General features: G+C 38.5%; 1 protein-coding gene across 7 annotated transcripts in view; it reads left to right on the forward strand.

Annotated features, from left to right (window-relative positions):
* Positions 1 to 24,346, forward strand: part of MRTFB (myocardin related transcription factor B) — a 96,656-nt gene that overhangs the window by 40,989 nt on the left and 31,321 nt on the right. Inside the window, exon 1 of one of the 7 annotated variants that reach the window (XM_083711326.1) lies at positions 11,839 to 12,175. The exons of the other annotated variants lie outside the window; for them this stretch is intronic. Coding sequence (XP_083567452.1) covers positions 12,055 to 12,175 — 121 coding nt within the window. The 5' untranslated portion in view covers positions 11,839 to 12,054. Of the gene's footprint in view, positions 1 to 11,838; positions 12,176 to 24,346 lie in introns of those variants that run through there. 7 annotated transcript variants of the gene reach the window in all.

Raw genomic sequence — 24,346 nt, forward strand, 5'->3', positions numbered from 1 at the left:
ATCGTTGGTCATTCGCTATGTTTGTTAGGCTCATTTAACAACAAAAAGAAACCAAACCTTTAGTGTCATTGGCCCAGTCCTGTGGAATGCCCAGTCCTGTGGCATTCATCAGGCTCTTCTGTTTCAACCTTTAAATGCCTGCTAAAAACTTTTCTACTTGTCCAGTTTATGCAGGAAATTAATAATTCATATTTGCATAACAGTTAGCTATTTTTTATTTTTAGCACCTTAATTTTTATATTGTATGATTTTGCATATAATTATTGTAAACTGCTCTGATATTTCTAATGATGAGCAGTATATAAATATTTTAATCAATAAATAAAGCAATATGCTTTGTGAACCAGGTCATTGTGTTTGCTTATCACCATCATTACAGTCCAAATGGGATTGTTTCATGTCAGGCAAATATATTCTCTTTAACATGAAATAAATTTATCTAACATGCCTTTCATGTTTAAGCTTGCTTTTTTTTAAAAAACAAAAAACCATGAGTGATAAATTTTACTCAGAGCAGTCCCATTGAAATTAATTTAGGTCCGTTAATTTAAAAGTACAACTTCATTAAATACCCCTCCATGTTTACTTGATCCATTAGTGTCATGTTTAGTCTTCCAGAAGCAAATCTAGTCACAATTTTAATGATTTTGATATGGTGTCCATAATCTGGGATCTTATCTGGCAGCTACTGAAATCAACTGAAATACTTCTTATTGACTTGTATAAAAACATTGAAATGTATAAAACAAAAAAAATTCCTTCCAGTAGCACCTTAAAGACCAACTAAGTCAGTTCTTGGTATGAGCTTTCGTGTGCATGCACACTTCTTCAGATACACACGAAAGCTCATACCAAGAACTGACTTAGTTGGTCTTTAAGGTGCTACTGGAAGGAATTTTTTTTGTTTTGACTATGGCAGACCAACACGGCTACCTATCTGTAATTGAAATGTATGTTTGATTACAGCTTTCTTCGTTTGGTGCAGTGCTTCAAAACATACTTCAAAGGGTCAGTTGTAGTTGTTCATCTGAAGATACTCTCATTAGATCAGACATTTTTGGGAAGGCTTCTATGTCACCTTCCTGTTTACCATGTTTACGGTATCTTGCCAACATACCATTGTGAAACACTGGTCTGTATGAAATCCTACTCGACTTCTTTTAACAAATTAGTTTTATAATTGCATGAATTTCTTTCAACTGCGAGAGACAGTTGTTCAGCAATTAAATCCACATGTTTGCTTCTCTTGCTACCTTGTATAAAAACTTTGAAGCAATTAGTTGTTACAGCAGTGATTGCTTTCTTTACAAAACAAAATGCTACAACTTTTGAACTCTTGATACTCCTGGTTTGTAGTGTTTTAGTGATCAGACTAATACAAGAACAGGATATCCTCCTACATCCTTAGTAGACATAAGTACATTTTCTCTGGCTGTTGAGCCATTTTTTTTAAGAGCACGTCCATATGTTTATTAAAAGCACCTAGCTGTTCCCTTTCTTCCTCCTCCTTATCTTACCCTAGTGGTATACAAATTCTATTGGTTCACATTTATTTGAATGCAGGGATAGACAACACAGTACTCACTGGGTTGGTGGTTCTTGTTATTTTAAGTCACTTTTTTATTGAAATGGCAGGCACTTTGGTCATCCTTGGAGGGGCTTTTCTGAATGTGTGAGTGGTGGGGTGCTCAATTATATTCTGTGTGTGAGATACATTTGGGCAGAGAGAGGGGGGAACAAGGCATGTGTGATTGTGCATAGATGAAGTATATGAGTGCATGTGTGTGAAGGAGGTGCTTGTGTGCATGTGGTGTTTTTTGTGTGTGTGTAGTGTGTGTGTGTGTATTGTGTGCTAGAGTGAGTAGCCACCTTGTATACCTTTCCTAGTGCTGGGGAATGCACCCTTTTATTATTAGATAGCAACTACATAAGTGTGTGTGCCCAGGGGAATCAATATTGTGTGATTTCCACAGTCAGCACCAGCAGGTCATTGACGACCTCCCATGGAAAGCATGAGATTGTCTGACAAAGGAGGGGGACAGCAGCAATAACTGTACTTCCAATCAGCAAGCCCAGGAGGCTCAGTGATTTAGACCACAGCGCCAACAGCTCCCTTGATTGTAATTAGATTACAGTTGTTCTAAAGAAACCATCCTTGCACTCTTGGGGATTGCAATAACTACCTGTGCGATTGCAAACATCTTTTTCCTAGACAAAGTGCTTCAGCAGGTAGCTTGACATCAATAATTTGAATTCACTGCTATCTAGTTTCAGGCCTGGGTTCAACACTGAAACAATCTTGATTGTCTTGATGAATAATCTATGATGGAAGTTGTAGAAGGACTGATGGAGTGTGACCCTGTTATTTTTCATGATCTTTCAGTTTCTTTTGTTATTGTTGGCCATGGTATTCTTCTGAAGCAGCTGTTGGGATCATTAACGATGGAATCCAGTGGTCCTGGTCCTTCCTCAGTGACCTATTTCAGAAGGTAGTGATGGGAGGCTATTGCTCTACTCCAGGGATGTCTAATTGGTCAACCACGATTGACAGGTCGACCCCCGGTTGATATTAGTCGATCGCGGGCTCATTTTCCTCTGCGGGGGGAAAGGAACATCCGGCCCCACCCCCTTGCTCTTTTGTGTATTCACACCCTATTTCAAGAACGGAAGAGGGAGTTACCGCTGGCGGGATTACTTCTTGTTTATCGATTAATGCCACGCTTCCCCCCCCAAAAAAATCGGCAGAAGTAATTGCTGTTTTCCTAAAAAATGGTCAATAACTTTGGCATCCCCCCAAAAAACCTCAACAACTTTGACTTGCCCCCCTTAAAAAAGGTCAACAACTTGGGTTCTCTCCCCCCCCATAGGTAGATCACTGCTAGTTTTTTTATCCGGGAGTAGATCGCAGTTTCTTGGGAGTTGGACATCCCTGCTCTACTCCATGGCAGTTAGGCTGTTGTATAGCACATTTTGAAGCTGGGTGGCAATGTTCAAAGCAGCACACTCTACTGAAAGTTCTTATTTAACATCTTACTTTCTAAGACATGGAAAACTTTCAGTCAGTTGTGTAGGTTGCTACAGTTGAAAGAAAAGCAATTCTAAAACAGTTAACACAGGAGGAATGATTTAAAAAATCATGAATTCACTTCTGTTCTATTTGCAATGCAATAATTAGGGCTTGAGGCTGCAATCCTATACACAGTTACACAGGTGTAAGTCCCATTTTACTTAATAAGACTTACTTTTGTGTAGGCATTTTTAGGATTGCGCGGTAAGAAATGTTTTTTGTTTTTGTTCAGTGCAGAACGCAGAAAAGGGCAGTGTTGGTAGATGATGGCATACATACATAATATTGGAAGATGAGCAGATGGATCAATTCTGCAGTTGTGGATAATGTTATTAATGTTATTAGCTCCTGTAATAGTGCTGCCAAAATAGATATGCAGTAAACAAACAAACAAACAAACCAACCAACCAACCCCTGTGTTGCAAAATGTGACTCAGCAGTATCGAAAGCAACACGATGGCCAGAAACAATTATAATATGGAAAACTTCATGGAATAATGCAAAACATCAAAACTATCAAGCTGAAGTCTCTGAAAGTCCTTGAACAAGTCGCGGTGCCAGACTTTACCCGGCGGAGATCAAGCTTGAAAAGCTTTGTATAATCGGCAAATGTCCAATTCTGATGTCCAACTCTGAACTCTGCTGAATAGTGTTTCCAGAAAGCAACTACTGTTTTGTTCAGTTCTTCATCAGCCAATTAGTTCAACAAACACTCGTAAGTAGAAAGATGTGTAATTTCTTCACTAACCAATCTTTTTTCGAATTGATATGATATACATGAGAATGAAAAATACTCTGGAACAGTTCTCATAATTGTATATTCATGTATATTATATCAATTCGAAAAAAGATTGGTTGAAGAAATTACACATTGATCTGGCCATCGTGTTGCTTTCAATATTGCTGAAAATAGATATGCAGACAAAGTTGAAATCTGGCTCTGCTCCCTCTGACCATATCCTTGTTGTGTATCCTGTTCTGAATGGTGAGTAGTTGTTTTAGATTGGGAGGCTGTCTTGTCTGTAAGCCAGTACAGAGCTTTGAGAGGGCCAACTTAAAACAACTACTCACTCACAACAAGAGGACAAAACTTCATGCATCTGATGGAGTGTAGTCTATGAAAGCTTTTGTCCTGTTTTGAGCAGCTCATAATCTAAAGCATAAAAACATGTTGAGCTTGCACACTTCTGTTAGCTTTGGTTACAAAATTGTATTACATTTGGGAAGATGAGCATTAATGATGCAGAAGAATATAGAGCTCTTAAGGAAATCTTCTATTAGTGTTTCAGCTTTTTGCTGTGTTTTATATTCCTCCTATGAGTCCTTAGTTTCTTTGCACAGAAACTAAAGAGTTAAATAAAGTTTATCTGAATAAGCTGACGGTCTCAGGGCTCACAAACTTGAGTGAACACTTGGTTGGCTCATCTACAAATGCCCTTTTTCATGAGAACAGATTTCTGTGAGTGAAGAGACAAGATTGTTGTTTCCTTGTATTGTTAAAGGTTCTGGGGAAGCCCTTTTGAATGGGTGATCATTTTTGGAAATTACACCATCTTGGTATTTCTTGGATTGTAATGAATCTACCTCCATTTGAAGTTCTTTGGGTTCGATTATTTCTGCTCTCCACACTTTTTTGCCTCACACATTTTGCATGCTCTGAGAGTTTAGCATCATCCATGTAAGTAATTGAATCCTCTTCTACTTTTTCACAGGAAAAATATTAAGTTTTTCATTTTATTTTATTGAAGTGTGTTTTAATGTTCTTGCTTAAAGTGTGTTTTTCATACAGAAACTAATTGCATTGTGTGGGGAAAGCTTAAGACTTGCTGAAATATTGACACTCTTCTTACAATAAGCAGACAGTCACAGAGTTTCTGCTAAATACCAGCTTTTCCATTAACGGAGGGATAACTCCATTTGCCAATGTGCAGGATGCTTTAGCAAATTATTCTGTTTGTGTTATTTCAGTGAATTTTCTTGTTTTGAAAAGATAAATTGAAAACTGGAGGGAGGCACCTTTATAAAAAGGACCTTATTCCTTAAAATATTATTAGAACATGTAAGAAAAACTTGTCCATGCACTGAGAAACCACCTTATTCAAAATAATTAACAATTAGCTCTAAATAGGAACGTTATCTTTTCTTGTAACTTGGTCAACAAAGTCTTAATTCTATGTGCACATTACAGTGTAAGTTGCAGTACAAAAATTCCATCAAACTGACTAGTGACACTCTTTTAGAATAGGAAGGTCCCCCCTATTCCTTTAATAATGCTTTGAGGTCATTTATGCATTGATATGCTATGGGATATTATTAATTTTAGATACCCTTTCCCTAATCCAGACTGATTATACACATGGGAGCTCAAGTGAGCATGCTGGGATTTTGCGTAATCATGCACTTCCCTGTTCACTGCATTGTGGGCCGTGCTCAGCATGCATATATATATATATATCCATTGCGTGGCCCCCACATTGTAGTGGTTGAAGCAATCATGTGTGCATTGGAATTTTTTTTGGTCTTTTGGATGGAAACAGAGATAATAACTTTATTGAATGAATTTATTTATGGAAGATAAAGCATATTTTTAAGTGGAATTTATTTTGTGTACCACTTCTGCATAGATTTTTTTATTTTTTTTAAATTTAGGTTTGCAACCTAGTCACAGGTTGCATGAATCTGTATTTTTTCATCTGTTTTTAAATCTTACACTAAAGAGTTAGCCCTGGACAGTTAGTCAGGGCTGAAATATTTACAGATAATCCCTTACATAATACAATTTACTGGTCTTAATATACAGCATGCAAGTCAACCATGTACAGTATGTGTTATAATTGTGGGAACTATTGATGCTGCCAACGTATATCTAAAGCCAGTGTAATGACAGATGGCTGACAATGCACCGGTTTTTCTTCGGTGGTGACATGGTTTCTAGTATTAAAAGTGAGTTTAATCACATTTTCTAATGTTCTTATTCTCTGAAAAACTCAAATTATTTTCCTGTTACAATTGAAAACAACATTTTGAGCTTGACTTTCACAATGAAAGGCTTCCGCTCCGAAGTTGAAATTCATCATAATCTATTTCCAACTGAAAGTAGGATCTTATAATGGAAAATTGTATTTGTAGCCGGCTGATAAATCTCAGGATACATCATCTTTTTAATCCAGTAATTAGTACTTTTAATGTTTTTTTATTCTGTGAAGATTTTTTGAATAGGAGATTAGATGAGCACGTCTTAGGATACTTTAGTGTTGAAAACCCACAAGGTTTTGGGGTGAAACTGCTGCAGCTTTCACCATGGGAGCTGAGGCACTTCCACCCCAGTGCCTTGTGGGCTGGGATCATGCAGCTTCTTTGCACGACTCAGCTGGTGGGGGGCAGAAGATCTTCTGCTCCCCCTGCTGAGTGAGCCCTGATGTCCCTGCCGCTCACACACAAGCATCAGGGACCTCAGGGCTTCTTTGCATGTCTCAGCTGGGGGGGCAGGAAGGCTCCCCCCCAGCTGAGTGAGCCCCATGCTTTTCCAGCTCATATGTGAGGCATCAGGGCTTGCTCCTCTGGGGGGCAGGAGCAGTATAAGGAAGCCAAGGGAGGAATAAGCTGTATCGCCCTGGTGATACAGCTTGCTCCTCCCTCTGTGGGATGAGGGGCAGAGTGATGACAGCTTCACCTGGCAGCATATTGCGGGTGAAACTGCCGCTGCTCCTGAGTCCCTCTGCTTACCAGTGGCCCAATGTTTAAAGTGGTGCTGGTAGCAGAGGGACTCAAGAGCGGCATCAGTTTCACCCACAATATACCGCTATCACATTCTGCTCCTCATATTGGTCCTGGGTGATGGATCAATGCAATCCAGTGTTAGGCTAAGGCATCTCCCCAGAAGCTCCAGACGGCATAAAACTGTAAAGCCACCATACAGGTAACATGTAAATAATGAATCAAACTATGGCCTCCTACTGCCAAACTACTCAAAGCTAAGCCATGGAGTCTGGTCTTGCTACAGACAAACCACAACATGTAGCTACAGTTTGTTCTTGGCTTACCACTTGTGATTTGTTTGGGGAAACAAACCATGAGGCCAGGTTTGGACGTAATGCTAACCCATGGCTTAGCTCTGAGTAGCACAGCAACAGCAGAACCAAAAAAAGGAGTGAAGTGGCTACAATTTTTGTTCTGAGTATCCACAGACTTTCTCATTCACACTTAGTCATCGTTTGGCTTGGGGTACCAGACCTTTGTCTCATAGCCCCACCCAGCTATTTTCTAGGAAAGGATGTGGACACTGAGACATATGTATAGAGCAGCAAATCTTTTTCACCCACCCTTGCATCAACCCCAAGGCTTTCTAATACATTCAAGTAACACATATTTTAAATAACTTATCATGTTATGCTAGAGAGGTTAAATCAAGAAATGCTAATTTGGACTTAATTTGGATTTCATTGTGTGTTCTGGTATCCTAAATGTATCTGTTATAAAATGTTTGTGGGAATGGTTACATAGCAGAGTAATTGCTTCTCTCTTCTCAGATAGAAATAGCTGGCTAGAACAGCCTTTGAAGCAATTCATTGCTCATTTCTACAGAGTGCACATTAAATCTAACTGTTCATTAATAGTCTTGAGGGAAGCACTATAGTGGGTCAGTATGGTGCTGGTTAGCACATTAGATGACTTTAAATTGGAAGAAAATGGCATAATTGGAGTAATATCAAAGCATATGCTTGTACCAAAGCTTTCTGTGTCCTGAAAAATTAGCTAGCCTACCATGTTGCTGGAGGAGCTCTGCATAACTCAAAATTGTTTATACTCTTGCATTGTTAGGAGCTGCAGCAATGTAATATTTCCCATATTCTGTCTTGAAAGAAAAGGGCATTGAGACTGAGGGAAAGCGGGTGGTAATGAGTTATTTCCTTATCAAAGTTTTATGAATATACGTAGTTATCTTTTTGATATATATTTTTGTCAGCAAAAGCAGATAAAGTATTTAAAATAACTACTACATGCATAATGTTCTCTGAGTCTCTCAAATATGTGAGCCAAGAAGATCCTTCTTTTTCTCTTTCTTTTCTTTATGAATTTGTAAAAATAATACTCTGGTGTAATTGTGTAAGAATATATTGACCCTGCCAAATTTGATATACATCCTTGGGGAATTGTTTGTTTTCACTGCAATTGCCAGGAAGCCCTTTTTTGGCTGGCCCTCACTTCTCAACAGTATGGCTTATTTTTTCTCACGCTTAATAAATAATAGTTGTACTGAAGTGGTGGGAAAACTAAGTTGATTTATGGAGTTGTTAGTGTTTTTGAACAGTAAAAAGATCACCATGAAAGAAGATTTATTATAACATAAAGATTGATTTTACTTCATTTGGATAGAACCATATACTTGACAAACATTATCTTTTCCCATCAATGGGACTACATGTAACTGAAGGGAAGAAAGATTAAAGTTAGGAATAAGGCATTTAAAAAACACAGGAAGAAAGAGGAAATTTAGCAAGCTGCATAGAAAGCAACAGAAAGAATTAAATTCTACATAGCCTAACCATAGCCTAACCATCTAGGAGGATATATTTTCACAGGGAACAATTTTCAGCTTGAACCATGGGGGAACCAGGGGAGAGGCTGACAGTAGAATTGGATACTCCAAACAAGCATGACCATGTGGAACTGGATACAGCTCAAGTGGCAGAGTTGGGCCATTGGTACCTTTTAAAAATTCAGGAAGGTGCAAGTAAAAGCCTCCAAAGTCCATTTTCAGGACAATACCTTTATGAGGCCGACTGAAACATCACAGCATAGTGTACAAGCATTCAAGTTCTCTGGAACTCTTGATCAGGCAAGATGAAAGAGAGAACCCTGGTTGGGCTAATGTTGAAGCCATGCTGCCTCTCGAGGCTGTTGAGGTGCCATGTAGGTATTAGGTTGCACCTTGGACATGTGGTAGCAACAAGCATAGCAATGGATGTACTTGTATAAAATTCATCAATTTCATCATTTTTTTGCAATATGCCCATTGGGTATTTTATTCAATTTAAAATCTTTCTTAATTGACTTCAGTTGATGGACTGCAACCTTGTTGAGAAATTATTTTGTTGAGTATTATGAGCAATTAGTGCAGGGAAAAAATCCATTATATTATTTTACTTCAATGCAGTCCCCCCCCCCAAAAAAGTAAAGGCTTTACATATTTAACCACCCAAAATGTGTTTTCTGCTAATTTTTTATCCCCTGCCATAAATGATAGTTCCTTTGGTTTCTGCTGAATGCCTTCATTTTAAAGCATTCTAGCCCACCATTTTGGAGGTTTGTTTGGTGCATTATATCATGAAAATATAATCTTCAGTTTGCCTTTACAACAGATTCTTGCTGGCAATAAGTGTGGGCCATAGCAACAGTGGTAAGCTACTCCCTCAGTGAGGAACCTGCTGTTTTTCTTTTTAATGAGATTCTGCTTCCATAGTGCTACTGTTTTTTGTTTTTTTTAAATGCTACTTTCAGATTGATTATATAGAAGGATTCAATGTAGTGCTATGCCAATCATTATTTCAGGGCAAGCATTTCAACTTCCCAGATGGAACAATTCCCCCCTCTCCTCCCATGCAGTGATTTGAGGGTTCTCCAGACCCCCAAGTCAGTTTTGGGGAAATGGGAAAGAGAGGGGGTGGGACTTTGTTGAGCAAGCAGAAGTCATTTTGTGTGCATCTGCTGACAGGACTAATTAGTTTATTTTAATTATGTATTTCATAAAAATATTTACTGATTGATTTTTTTTTAAAAAAAGCACCTCAAAGGTTAAAAACAGTAAATGTGTTAAAAACATAGTTAAAAACTATGAAAAATGTACATCTGTAATTTGAGACATTTGAAAAGTTAAAATGACAATAGACTAAAAACAGATTAAGACCTGCATCTTAGTGTTTTTGTGACAATTGAATATATTTGGGGGTTAACCTGATAGTCCAGTCTAGTTGAGTGAGAAGCATTAGGAGGATTTGGTAGGTTGAATGTATTGTTCAATGTAGTTAAACTAGATTGCATTAGTTGAATAACTTGCAGGGTTTTGTTGAAGCCTGTAAGGTGAATTTGGTAACCAGAGCAGCATAGGGACAACAAAATTAGCTGACATTTGAGTAGAAGTAATTTCCTTTTGCCACAAAAATTGTCTCTGGTTGCTCCAAAGGATTCCAGGGGACCATTAAGGAAAACTGTTTTCTCCTGTGGGGTGGTTGACATTGAAGAGCTGCTTTCAGTTACTAATTGAAAAGATAAAAAAGACTGCTTGCAGATCAAAAAGCTTGTGGGGGAAGAGGAGATGTTCTGGAGTGATGTAATGAGGGTAAAGTGCTGCTGCACAAAGAAAGCAATTGAAGTTTGCGACATTAGAAATGCTACATGGAATAAAATGAGAAGAGAGCCATGGCACTGTATGCTCATTGTAGAGCGAGAATAGCAGCATTTGTATTGCTTTCATGTTTCACTTTATGCTAGTGAGATGGCCCTCAAGTGTTGAAACACAGCCATAAAGATTTGATATAGGAGAGTGGGCAGGTGAGTGCCAACCCCAACTTTCCTTCTCTGATTTCAGCTGGTTTTGCCTTGTCTTATCATCCTTTATTTCTGGTTCCTGCAGCTTTCCTGCAGCTTTCCTTTTTTTACACCCCCCCCCCCCCATTCTAACACCATTCTTAGCTCCTCCACCACTGGTCCTACCTCAGCTTTCCTTTCCTTAGCATGCACTTCTTCCATACCTAAGTTATCTGCTCTTCTTCACTTCAGTCTTGCTCAGCTGTAGCCAGTCCTTATAGATATATGGAAATGTTGCATAAACGTAGGTGAGTCCTGTCACAATGAGCAGATTTGCTTACTTTCTTCTTATTGGATGTGTCCTTCCTACCCTAAGTCTGGCACCGTCACTCGTGTGTCCAGTTCTGTCGCAGTTCTATCTTTTGTTCAACTTTGTATGACTGCAATCCAATAAAGCCTAAACAAGGCCCCTGCTTTACGACCTAGTGCCTTATTGAGCTCTTTACAGATGCCTTCCTTCTTTGCACACCAGAAATACATGTGTAGAAGCTGTTAGTGAGGAAGCTTATCAGTTGTTATTCTTGGATGTCTGTGAGAAAAGTGATTGGATCGGGGTATTGGCTGGTGATGTGACAGAAGCACTGAAGGTTTCCTTCTCAGGTTGCTTTGAAGTGTGTTTCCTGCATCTTGGATTCACTTCCAGACAATAATGTCACATACTCCCCAAACATCTTTCTCTCTTTTCCAATACTGTAGTACCTCTTTAGCCCAGGCTGCCAAAGTGATTTGGGGGAAAAGGCATAAGCTTATCCTGCCTGTGGACATGCAGAATGCTGTTAAATTCAGTTTCTTGAAATGAACACATGTACACAATTCTAGTTGCTTCACCACCACCACCCTCCTTTTACTTCTGATGCTACAGATAACTCCTTGATGATTGTTTTGCATCATGTTCTTAAACACCATAAAATGCTTCTACAGCCTATGGCTGTAGCGGGAGAAAAAGAGAGAGAGAGAGAGACCACAACATCAATATGTCATCTTAGGTATCGCCAAATGCTGCTCCTTCCAACTGCTGAGATTTATTTTTAACTGCTTGACTCAGTGTTTGTCAGATGATTCTGGCCATCAAACTGCATATTGAATGCAAAGTACAGAGAAAGCGAGGGTGGCTGAAAAAGGGGAGGGATGAGGGGTGGTTGTCTGGGGAAGGAGGTGGGACTTGGAAGCTCTCCACATAGGCTCACAGGCTTCTTATCTCAGAGAGAGTTATGCGCTCCTAGCAGTTTGAGTGTACTTTCAGGTCAAGCTGAGAAGTAAAGGGTAATGGCTGCTTTCAAATGCTTTAAAGACATAATTGCTCAATTATTGCTACATTGAGCAAAAGGAGCAGCATACTGCTGGTTTGTAAATTGGTCTCTTTCCTGTGCTGGATGTTGCCTTTCTAAAGGAGTCCCATCATGATCGATAGCTCTAAGAAGCAGCAACAGGGTTTCCCAGAGATTTTGCCTGTTGGGGATATTGAATCATTGAAAGAGAAGGAATGTCTTGACACGAACAACCAGAAAAGTCTTAAGGAAGGTCAGTTTCATGGCTTGGGAGATAAATGGGAAGGCAAATATGTAATTGGGTCTGGCTTAATTTTGAAGGGTTAGAGTTATAAGTGTGTGTGTGTGTGTGTGTGTGTGTGTGTGTGTGTGTGTAAAGATTGCAAAGCAATGCTCTGAAATCTTTGGTTTGTTACTTAGCTGTTTAGCAGTGCTGGTTCTTGAAGAGAAAGTATTGTAATCTTCCAATGATATATTGGAGGTAAATGCTCTTTTCAGGATCACTTAGGTTCACAAAACCTGCTGTTTCACAATTTGAAGTCAAATAGAGACAACAGAATCAGAAATATCTTCTTAGGAATCTCATTCACAGTCATTTCTGACTTCCTCCTGCTGCTAAGTACAAGTCTGCTTTGCCATGTTTTTATATCTAGCAGCTTCATATTGTGTCTCTTGTTAAATGGCCAACAGTGCAATAAAATAAAGGAAAGCCCCTTATCCCCCCCAAAAAAAGTCTAGGGAAGTTGGGAGAGTTATAAACATTCCATTATGGCATCTCTACTAGCAAATTGTAAAAAGACACAGCAGGATGTATCCAATGTATTGTTCTAGTTGTAGCAGAAATGTATCTGAATCAACAATTGTGGCATTTTTATAATGTGAGGCAAACAGCAGTATAGGCAATTGTAGTTTTATTTTATTCCTCAAGCATGAGTCCCTGATTTTTTAGACATTATGCCCCTCCCCCCAAGCAATATTCCTGCTTCCCTGATGAATCTCTCTCAGTTTTCCTTTTTGGAGTCTTATACCTAATTGCTTTGGAGTATCTGGTAGTGAGCCAGAGAACACTGTTTGTTTCCTTTGATACAGAACTGGCACTTCCTTCAAACCAGAGATTGTTTTTCCTTCTTGACGGAAAGTGTATAAATGCAAGGAACAAAAGTACATTGGGAAATTGAGGAAAAGACCATTTCATTGCAGTTCATGCTAGAGACCAGTTTCTTTTAAGAGGAAAATGTTACAGCTCCATCCCTTCTAATATTGAATGTCAGTTTATGCTTTTAATTGTCACCTTCTTGAAAGAGTGACCACTTTTCTTGCATAAATGGAAAGCAGGATGTCAGGAATATAAATAACTGTAGCTAAGAGCAAAACGGTAGTTCTGTATCTTACCACAAAACAAAACCACTAATAAAAATAGTGAACAACAACAACAACAACAACAAAAAGACATGCACTGCCATTTTTGACTGTAAGTAGAATTTTATTCTTATTCTACTGTAAATTCTCCCCCTACCACCACACACGAGAAGTTACAGCTCCTCCTAATGCCCAGAATTAAAATGTTTTGTGTTAACTGGTTCTACACAGGTAAAACCACAGCTCTTCCTGCAACTGTGACTGTTGGGATAAATGCAACAATGATCAAAACAGCTGCCCGTGGTCTTTATGTACAGCTTGGGCATCCTTCCCTATGCTGGTGTAATGCCATGATTGCTCACATGCAGGGGGCTTTGTATAAACCAGATGTCAGGGTGTAGAAGTCAGCATTTGTTGTCATCTTTCAAATGCTATTCATGTCTATATCATTTTAAGGCATGCCCTTTAACGTTATCACTTTGGATCCCACTTTTCCTCCAAGGAGCTCAGGTGGTGTATATGTATATTTTGTCCTCACAGCAATCCTGCATGGTAGGTTAAACTGAGAGGTAGTGATTGATGCAGACTCACCCAGTGAGCATCATGACCAAGCAATCTGTTGGTAAAGAACATGGTGGACCAATTTTTGACAGTCAGGTCAAGCAGGAATATCTTCATTTGATTAGTGCTTTAGCGTCTGTAGTGGCATTCTGTCTTCAGGGAACAAATTCAAAGTGTTGATTTTTGTCTCTGTGTGTAGAGCCCAAAAATATATAGGGGTTGGGCCCCATATACTTAAGCCAGACTAATCTCATACTACCACCTTTCTCATAATATCCAGTCCCTTTCTACATATGGCGTTTCCATCCCTTTAAAATGTACCCTGAACTTCAACACCATTCAGAAGACCTTTCTGTTAGACCCAACTTTTAGCATGTGGGTTTATTTTGATTTACTTGGATATCTTATACATATTTGTTTGTTTATTTTAAAAATGTGTATATACCACTATATCAAAAGAACATATCAAAACGGTTCATAATGACAGTATTTATGCACTTAAAACCAAGGATAATCAACTAACTATTACAGAAAGATGTTTTTCAACTTTGGCATTGTAGTTAACCTTGAGCCTTAAAAATCAGGTGGGTTAGAAATCTAAATTAATCGTGTTACAGACTCCTCAAAGTTGATTGTTTACAGTTTAGTGCAGCATTTAGTATCAGTGCATCCAAAAAGATCCTGAGGGCTAGTACAGGGTTATTGAGAATGGTATGACAGGATGAAAACAACACCACCATACTGGAGGAAACAGAACGATAAGGTGTACATAGCAGCTAGCATGTTCTTATATATCCCTAATGTGTGTTTTCTAAACTTACTGTTCCTGCAGAGGAAGGATATCCATGCATCTTGTCCCCTCCCACTTGCTCCACTGGGCAGGAAAAAGTAAATGAAAAGAGGTCACCTAAGCTGTCAGAGCAACTTTTCCCCAGTTTGCATCCTGCCCAGCTCCACACCAGGTTGCTTTTGGGATGGCTCCAAGTCTGTCTTGGACCATGGGATCTTTCCCCTTGGCTGGCAGCCCATCACCTTCCAGCCTTAGGACCGCAGTTATTTTAATCATCATCATCAACAAAAAGGGAGATCAGGAAATTTTGGGTCAGATAGCAGAGGGGGTGGATAGGATGAGTTCTCCAGCCATCTCTGATGACTCCTCTGAGGATTCTTGAGATGTCCCAGGTTGCCTGCGTTTCTTGAGGAGTGGTTTTACCCACTGCCTCCTTCAAGCAGGCAGAGACTACCCTTTCTCACAGACAGACATTAATCACCTCCCTGGTCCAGCCAGCTGTCTCTTCCCTGGTAGTTTTTTATCAACCAAGAGGGACAAGGGTCCAGAGCGCAAGGCATCACCCTGACCAGTCCGAGCCCCTTTGTCCACACAGTTAGTAAATTAGCCTTACTATTGGAAACTCATCCAACACCAAAGGACTAGACAGTGCTCTGGACTCCCCTTCCATCCTTTTATCTTCCCCCCTCCTGCTTTTATCTTACAAACTGTAATTAGTGGCATACAGATAATAACTATCAATATTAATGTACCCCTCAAACTCTGCTGCCAGGATCTTTAACAAACCATTTAAAATTGTTTCCAGTAAAGGGGTTTGGTTGCACTTTTTAAAATCACGGTATTAAAAAATGTCTGTGCTTTATACCAGTCATGATTCTGTTACTCATTTTTAGTGAGTTACCATACAGAAATTCTAAATTACTGGGCTTCTCCCCCCTCCTTCTTTCAAAATTGGAGTAGAATGATAACTCATTAAAATGGTGAGCTGGCATCTTCTATCACCCTTCATCTTGAAATCTTTCTTGATGGGGCAGAAAAGGATTTTACAAAGAGCATTCATTAGTGCACAAGCCCATGAAGATTTTGACAATAAAAAAATGCAGAAAGTAGAATCCTCTTAGTATCTGATGTCTTAGGTTAATCCATAAAGATGTTAACCCTTTGGAGTGACTTACAGAGATGAAGCCTATATTGGTCCAAGCACAATCATTTTGATTTATTTTATTTATCTATCCACTGTTTTCATAAATTTCAGTCTTTCTTTGGAAATTAACAACAACTTTAAAAAATCCATTGGCTCTTTGCTATTTCATGTTAATCGTAAAATGTTTACAGTAGTTCTGTGTGATTTGTTGTTGAAAAATACAATATTTGTTACTAATTGTCACAATTTGCCCTGAAAGCCACTAGTGTGAAAAAGTAATACACCTTTGGGTGACAAGGATTATGGCTGCTATCCTAAACACTAAGGATAGGATATCCTAAACACCTAAGGATATCCTAAACGCTAAGGAGCAAGCCACGTTGATTAGACTGGGGCTTCTAGGCATAAGAATGCCCTGTAAATGTTTTCACTACAAGTCATAGGCACTTTACTGGAATTTTCTGTTTAATAAAAGCCGGGAAAATCTCTCTCTCCGTGTAAAACTAAAAGAATACCCTGGCATTCTGCCATTATTTGAGACTTAGTTTTACTGAATCCACATTTTATAGGTTGAGAGAAAAGCTAGGAAAAATACATCTGGGTTGATGTCAGTGTGACAATATATTCTTGAACAGCTTCAACCTATTAAGTTTATTTCATTTCATTATACACCAGAGTATCTTAGAATCATAGAGTTGGAAGGGACTTCAGTGGTCATCTAACCCAACCTCTTGCTAATGTAGAAAGTCAATTGCTAATTGAGTAGGATCCTAGATCATCACAGTAAATGTTCAATACAGGGTTATATCCTAGAACAGCAGCTAAGTAACCCTCAGCAATAATAGATCCCACATGGGAAGGATCACATCATATTCTGCATTTCACTGATTAGGAAGGTGGGATTTTGCCTTGAGTAAATCAAGGGATAAGCTCAGGTGATCATAAAGGAACTGCCTACAAAGCCCAAGGGAGCCCTGCTTCCCACTTTTAGCTCTTTTTTCCTTTGCTGAGTTAATAGCATTTCAGTTATAACTGTTAACAGATATGTTATTTTGGAAGCATGCAAGATGAGTAATAGGGAGTCAAAAACCACATATTTTATGACCTTTTGCAAGCTTGCATCGTGAACAATTAAAAGATTATAATGTGCATTCTAATTTTTGAGATGTTGAATTTAATTAAATGAAGGCATGTCTATCATCTTTTAACAAAATCAAATTATTTCTGGAATCAGTTTACAATAATAATAATAATAATAATAATAAATAATAATAATAATAATAATAATAATAATAATAATAATAATAATAATATAATTACAATCTGTATATACAGGGCAAAATGTGGATTTATGTACTCTTGAAATACTTAGCGACCAAATTTTCAAAACCCAGTGAGTTGTTAGAAATGTTTCCATTTTCAACTGAATTTTTAGCTGTCTGTATAAAATAGGCATGATCTTCAATATTCAAATACTGTATTTTTCCGTGTCTATAAGACACCCCCATGTATTAAGACACCCCCTATTTTAGGGGCCTCCAATTTAAGAAAATGGGGGGGAGATCTATCTGTGTATAAGATGCCCCCAAATTTTGGACATTATTTTTTAGGGAAAAAACTAGTCTTATACATGGAAAAAATACGGTACTTCATCTCTCTTTCTGCACTTTTAGACTCATTCTACTTGATGCAGCCACACAATAAATTATTCGGTCCAACATTAGGACAGCATCATATACTGCATTGTGAGCAATTGCCAAAGTGGAAAAATTGCTCTATTTATTGTTTTTTAAAGGAGGGGAAATCGTTTTTATAACAACTGTGATAAATTCAAAGGAACTCACCAGATTTCTGCACCGTTTCCATGGCAGCAAGACGAACAGCTGTAGTGCCTTCTGTAAATGTCCAAAGTCAAATACTGGAAAACCTGTTTTTCTAAGCTCTTACTACTTTACTTCATTGCAGCTGGTTACCTTCTGTTGAAGAACGGAATATAGTGCTAGATGGAAGATTACATTTTGACCAAGATTGCAAATTCATACCTCTTTAGTGTAGTCAAGTTTAAGCAGATGTACCCCCATCCTTACTATAAAAATGATATCCAAAGTAGCAGAATAAAAAGATAATGATAAAACAACAAGATCTGGGGTTGCCTGTTGCTCATACACATGCAGGCACACATGCAAATACCAACAAACTCTCATATGTAACAGGAGATTCACAACTTTATAATTAATAACAACTGCTAGGATCAGCATCCCTTAAGCAAATTCCCATTTCCAGACACACTATCTACTGAATATGACCAGTTTGGGGGGGGGGGGGAGAGAAAGAAACCCTTGCACTGCACACAAGTGGAAAAAAGAAGCCAAAATTTATCACTCAGAGCACATATCTAGAAATGTTTGCCAAATTGAGTTTCATTTCTCGCAATTAGCCCTGCTGTGGTTTGCAGCTGGTTATTTAGTGGATGAATCGAATAGGTCTTCAACACACTTTTCTGTTGTTGGCAAAGAGTGTGACTTCCCAAACTACAGCACAATTAGTTTTACCAAGAGCGGTGTTTTAACTGTTCAAAGCACAGCTGTTTGTGCATGGATCCAAATTAGCTGGCTGTAACCCAGAATAAATGTATTTATCTATTTATGACATTTATGGGGTTCCTCTCAAGAAAGCCTCCCACCTGTCTGCTGCAACATGCATCCTGATCTAATTAATGACTGTGTTGCTGTTTTGCTAGAAATTAATTTAATTGGCTTGTGGTGTTCTTATTGACCCTGGGAATCCTTGAAGGCTGACAGGCAGTGCCTAAATAAATAAAATGGGGGGTTGGTACATCTGTGAGGGATAGTACCAGGGACACAATGCAGCAGTGATGACAACACTATCTCCTGGGGGGTTTATGTGAGAATTGTGTGTCTGTTCATTTTGTTGTTTGTAAATCCATGCTGCATATTTTATTTATTAATTGGTTTATTCTTAAATATATATTTCAATGGTGCCTAGGACAGCAAACACAAACAGTAAAAGAAAACATCTAGAAACAATTCCAAAACAAACGCAGGCTGGGAAAGACTTGAAAGACTTGTTGAAAGAGGAAGGGCTTCACTAGCTGCCAAAACCCCCCCAACGAAGATGGTGCCTGTATGATATTTGATGGGAAGGAATTGCAAAGGACAGGTGCCCGATTCCTATATTACCCGTATGTGGAACAAACCTCCTGATAAGATGGTATCTGCAGGAGGCCTTTGCTCACAGAGTGCAAATTATTCATTTATTTATTAAAAGTTCTATACTTCCCTTCATCAATGCATCACAGGGCGGTTTAAAATACGTAACACAAAAAATGCACACCATAGTAACAAACGGAAACAATACCTCTCACAGCTCAAAAGGGCACAGATTGTTTTTGCCTGGCACCTAAAGATATGTAACAAATGTGCTAGGCCAGCTGCCCTGGGAAGAACATTCCACAAGTGGGGAGCTGCCACAAAAAAGGCCCACTTTGTGTTGTCGCCCTCCGGACCTCTCAATTGGGTTTATAAGGGGTGAGATGATCTTTCAAGTATTCTGGTCCCATGCTTTATAGGACTTTAATACACCAGAACCAGCAGCTTGAACATAGCCCCGTAGCTAATTGGCAACCAGTACAATTCTTTCTGTAATGCATTTTGCAGTTCCTGCAGCTTCTGGGCTTCAAAGGCAGCCCAGAGTGCATTGCAGAGTGCAAAGGCATAGAGTGCATTGCAGACCCTCCAAGTGTCCCTATTTTCCAGGGACTTCCCAGATTTAGAGAAGATGTCCTGGTTTCTGATTTGATCCCGGAATGTTCCCCTTTTCCTTAGGATGTCCCTATTTTTATTGGAGAAATGTTCAAGGGTATGGAGTTATTCGACCCCCAAGCCATCTGAGGGCAATGCTGTATAGAATTTTTTTCCAATTTTTAATGTTTTATTATGTTTTATATATGTAGGAAGCTGCCCAGATTGGCTGGGGCAACCCATTAAGATGTGTGGGGTATAAATGGCAAAATTATCATTATGGAATGGGATGTCCCTATTTTCATCAGATAAATGTTGGAGGGTATAGCATGACAGTAATTTAAGCTCTCTCAGCACCTCTTCTTTTGGTGTGGTGGCAACAGCTCAAGGCTAAATTGATTCCTAGCTATGGTTTGTGCAGATGGACAATAAAGTCACATTAATTTATAATTAAGATGCCTGCAGGGGAAAGCCTATCTATTTTTTTAAACAAAAACAGCCCATCTTGCTTTAAAAGTAAAGAGAATACATGCTTTACACTTTGTGTCCTGCTTCCCCCCACTGTTCATACTTCTTTTGATATGTGTATATATGCCAGTGAATCCCACATTATAAATCACAGTGTTTACAATACTTGTACACTCAAAATGCAGCTGGACATTTTAGATGACACATTTAAAAACACAGACAGAAGTTGAACAGAACATGCTACGAATCTCATTGGAGCTGGAATTAAATAGTTCTATTACCTTATAATTGCTGAGGATCTTGGTGGACTATTTAGTTATTCTTTTCTGCCTGTTGTAGCTGTTATAATGCACTGTGCATTATAATATAACCCTATATGCTAGGGTTGCCGTATTTCAAAAAGTGAAAATCCAGACAAAGTGGTTGAGCTTCTTTTTGAAAAATCTCAACACAAAAAAAGAAGACGAGGAATATATATTTTTAACAACGTTTTCCCAGACATTTAAGCAATTTCCGCTCAGATGATATTTACGAGGTCCAAATCTGGAAAATTTCAGACATATGACAGCCCTACTATATGTTATGATTTTTAATTGTATTTTATTGCTTCTTTTATTTCTTATGTTGCATTTTATTGTATTAGAATTTGAATCACATCAAAATAAAGCTTTTTTTGGGAAGCCTTGGTATAGATAACACTATAAGAATAGAAAATACCATTTTTCTTTGATTGCCACAAGTATGAATCCTTGCATCAGGTGGCATCATCAGATCACTCTCTAGTCCATATGGCTTGTTATGTATGATAAAATAATAAAGTCTTAGTAGCAAGGCTTTAACTGTAGTCACCTCGGACCTTTGGGATGTCCTTCCTAGCAAGATCAGAAACTATTGATGACAACTTTGCAGAGGTGTCACATAGAGTAATGTGTAAGTGAATGAGCCATTTGTGAAATCCCCATTGCAACAGTATGGAATGGTAGCTTGGTCTTGGGCAAGCTGCCATTTTTCTGCCACAACACTCCATTGATAATTAGATGGGAATAGTAATATTGGCCCATTTTATAAGTTTGCTTTGTGGATTACTAATGTATGTGAAGCAGCTTTAGTGTTCAGGAAATAAGCAATTTCAAGTTGAATAATTATGGATTAATTTAATATGCTTTTAATACCTTTTTATTTACATCTGCAATACTTTTCAGGTGCTAAACTATGAATTAAATGTGTTCCTTCTCAGAACTGCATTACACCAACTCAAGATGATCAAGTGATTTTCCTCAGTATCATGTGTATTGAAATACAACTTTGTTGTTGTAGATTTCACAAGGGGTCCTGCTGAACTCCTTGAAGACTTATAATGCAAAAAGCAGACTAAAAATGTCTTAAATAAATAATCAATACATAAACACTCCAAGTTTTCTGTGTATGTGAGTTGTGGCAGTCTTGTGGAATAAAAACATAAGACCACAAAGTGCTACTGCTTCGTAGTGCTGTAAATGTCTACTCAGAAGTAAGTCTTATTTTCATTGGACTTACAGTACTCCCAGGTAAGTGTGTGTGGAACTGCAGCAAGTTAAACAAGGGATTTGCACTAGCTCTATATAATTTATTTTTTGTTTGTTTTTGAATAGCTGATCTCCATGACATAGCACGTACTGTTTCCCAGAGTGCTCAACTATTTAAAAGCAGAGTGCCATGGGGTTGGCTGGGGGTACTGTTTGAGAAGAACAAGTTGAGAAATTGGAATTGTGGGATCATGGTATAATTCACATTGTAAAGGTAAAGGTAAAGGGACTACTGACTGTTAAGTCCAGTCGCAGATGACTCTGGGGTTGCAGCGCTCATCTCGCTTTACTGGCCAAGGGAGCTGGCGTACAGCTTTTGGGTCATATGGCCAGCATGACTAAGCTGCTTCTGGCGAACCAGAGCAGCGCATGGAAACGCTGTTTACCTTCCCACCAGAGTGGTACCTATTTATCTACTTGCACTGTGACGTGTTTTGAACTGCTAGGTTGGCAGGAGCTGGGACAGAGCAACAGTGAAGATTCGAACCGCCGACCTTCTGATCGGCAAGCCCTAGGCTCTGTGGTTTAGACCACAGCGCCACCCGCATCCCATCAATTCACATTGTAGCGTAGGTAAGAAACAAACAAAATATGGCAGATATCCATGCAAATGTAAAAGCACCAACTATAGGCCTAAAACCTAGTAATTCACCTTGTATTCTTGATTATTACAAATTTTATATCCCAGTTTTCTGGTTCAAAAGTGAACCACTAAGGTGACTAACACAAGCAGACATTTAATACCACACAAAAGAGAGAGAGATTAAAAAGCTAATTTATGAGCAGCACACAAGCACATATTCCATAATCCTGGTGGACATTTTATTAGATTTTAATAGAACCTTGTGACAAACCTTCTGGAATAATGACAGTGCTTATATTTTAAAAGTATGAGATTATAACAACATCAGAGCTCTTTGAGCAATTTGAAATAATTAAAAAGGTAAACATTTTGCTCTCTAATTTATTATGGAAAAGGTTGCTTGACTGTGTGTACACACACACACACACACACACACACACACAAATATATACTTGGCAACATTTCAGTTTGACTCGCTTTATTTAGGGAATGGCTCTTATTATATTGTTTGGGGTATAGTTCCCACTCTGGAGCCTTCACATTGGAACCTTGGCTTGCACTGCATTTCTGGCAATGGCAAATGCATTGTTAATCCCCATAACTAATAGCATTTCTGCTCGTCTCATGTCGCTTTTGGCAGCAGGCTTTTTAAAGTGCTAGTCTTTTGATAAACTCAAGGCATCAGATGTGTTTATACTACCCTGAGCCCATGCTGCATTATAAAATGAGCACCAGCATCTTCTGGCATGTCCATTGCACTAAGCAGGTATACTTCACAACAGGACACTAGATAAAAATGTTTGGCACTGCAACACAATTGAATTGCTCAATGTGCTGTTAACTGGAAAAAATTATTTTTGAAATGTTATTCTAAAAGATGAGCTACAGTTTAGTATTAATTTGTTTTCATTGGTAAATTTCATCTGTTGCTCTCCACATGGAGGAACAAGTCTTCAAAAGTTAAGAGACAGGCTTAGCTCAAGTATTTGTTGTTTTAAATATGCTATAAAAACAAATGTTACTAAAGGTGTATATAAAAGGTTTTTAAAGTGATCTGGGGATTCCTTGGCCTTCATGTCCAGTAACTACTTGACCCTACTTAGAGAATTTAGCCTGTAAGTGTAGAGATAACCAAAAAGACTTTCCTGTGTAATCCATTTCTCCTCTCTCTCTCTCTCTCTCTCTCTCTCTCTCTCTCTCTCTCTTCTCTCAGTGACTTAATGTTCATACCAGTGAAAGAACTGAACACTCTAATTTAGAATGTTCTGAGATGGTATCTGAAGTATTCTTCACAAACTGATCAAAGGCTAATTTTACTCTTCTGTCCAGACCTCACAGATTCCCTGCAGTTATGACTGAAAAGAAAGGCTGCACATTTACACTTCAGTGTTACAGCTGCGTGGAGTGGTCAACCTGCATCTTATTAGGCCAATGTTTGCTGCAGATAAGAAAAGATTATACCCATGACTTAAGTCAGAAAATAAATAAATAAATAAATAAATAAATAAATAAATAAATAAATAAATTTCAACAAATTTGACCATACTTATGTATAACTGAATGTGGCAGCAAACTTTTACCCTCAGATACTGGTTGTTGTTGTTTAGTTGTTTAGTTGTGTCCAACTCTTTGTGACCCCACAGACCAGAACACGCCAGGCTCTGTGATCTCATCTAATAGCCTTGCTATAGATACTGAAAAGATGGAAGGGGTGAGAGAATAGATAGCGACCCATATTTTGTTGGTGCAGATGTCTGATTACACAAGGCAAAAGTCATGAACTAGAAATAATTAACTCTCTATGTGCTCTTTCCAGTCATGGAGAATTAGAGTTGCTTTTTTCTAAGTTCTCTATTCTGAGTGTGCTGCGCAATTTATAATCCTAGTGCTCTAGATTTATTAGGATCAGAATTACAAATAGGGGCATGCAAACAAGTTCCTTTATTTTGGTTAGTAGAGACAGTGTTGAGGCAGTGTGCGGTGCATTACATGGAACATTGCACTGAAGAATATGGCCTAGTTGCGCACCACTCTAAGCCAAAATTGAATCACAGGTTATTGAACAAATGGTGTGTAAACCACAAGTCAGTGTATCAGTTGATTGCATCGTGGCTTGTTTGTTTGTGGGGTGGGGGTAAGTTGTTGGGTCAGGTTAGCCATATTGATTTGTATGCTGTTGAGGGGGGAATAGGT

Source organism: Podarcis gaigeae (assembly GCF_964106915.1).
Source record: "Podarcis gaigeae genome assembly, chromosome: 14".
In the NCBI taxonomy this organism is placed as follows: Eukaryota; Metazoa; Chordata; class Lepidosauria; order Squamata; family Lacertidae; genus Podarcis; species Podarcis gaigeae.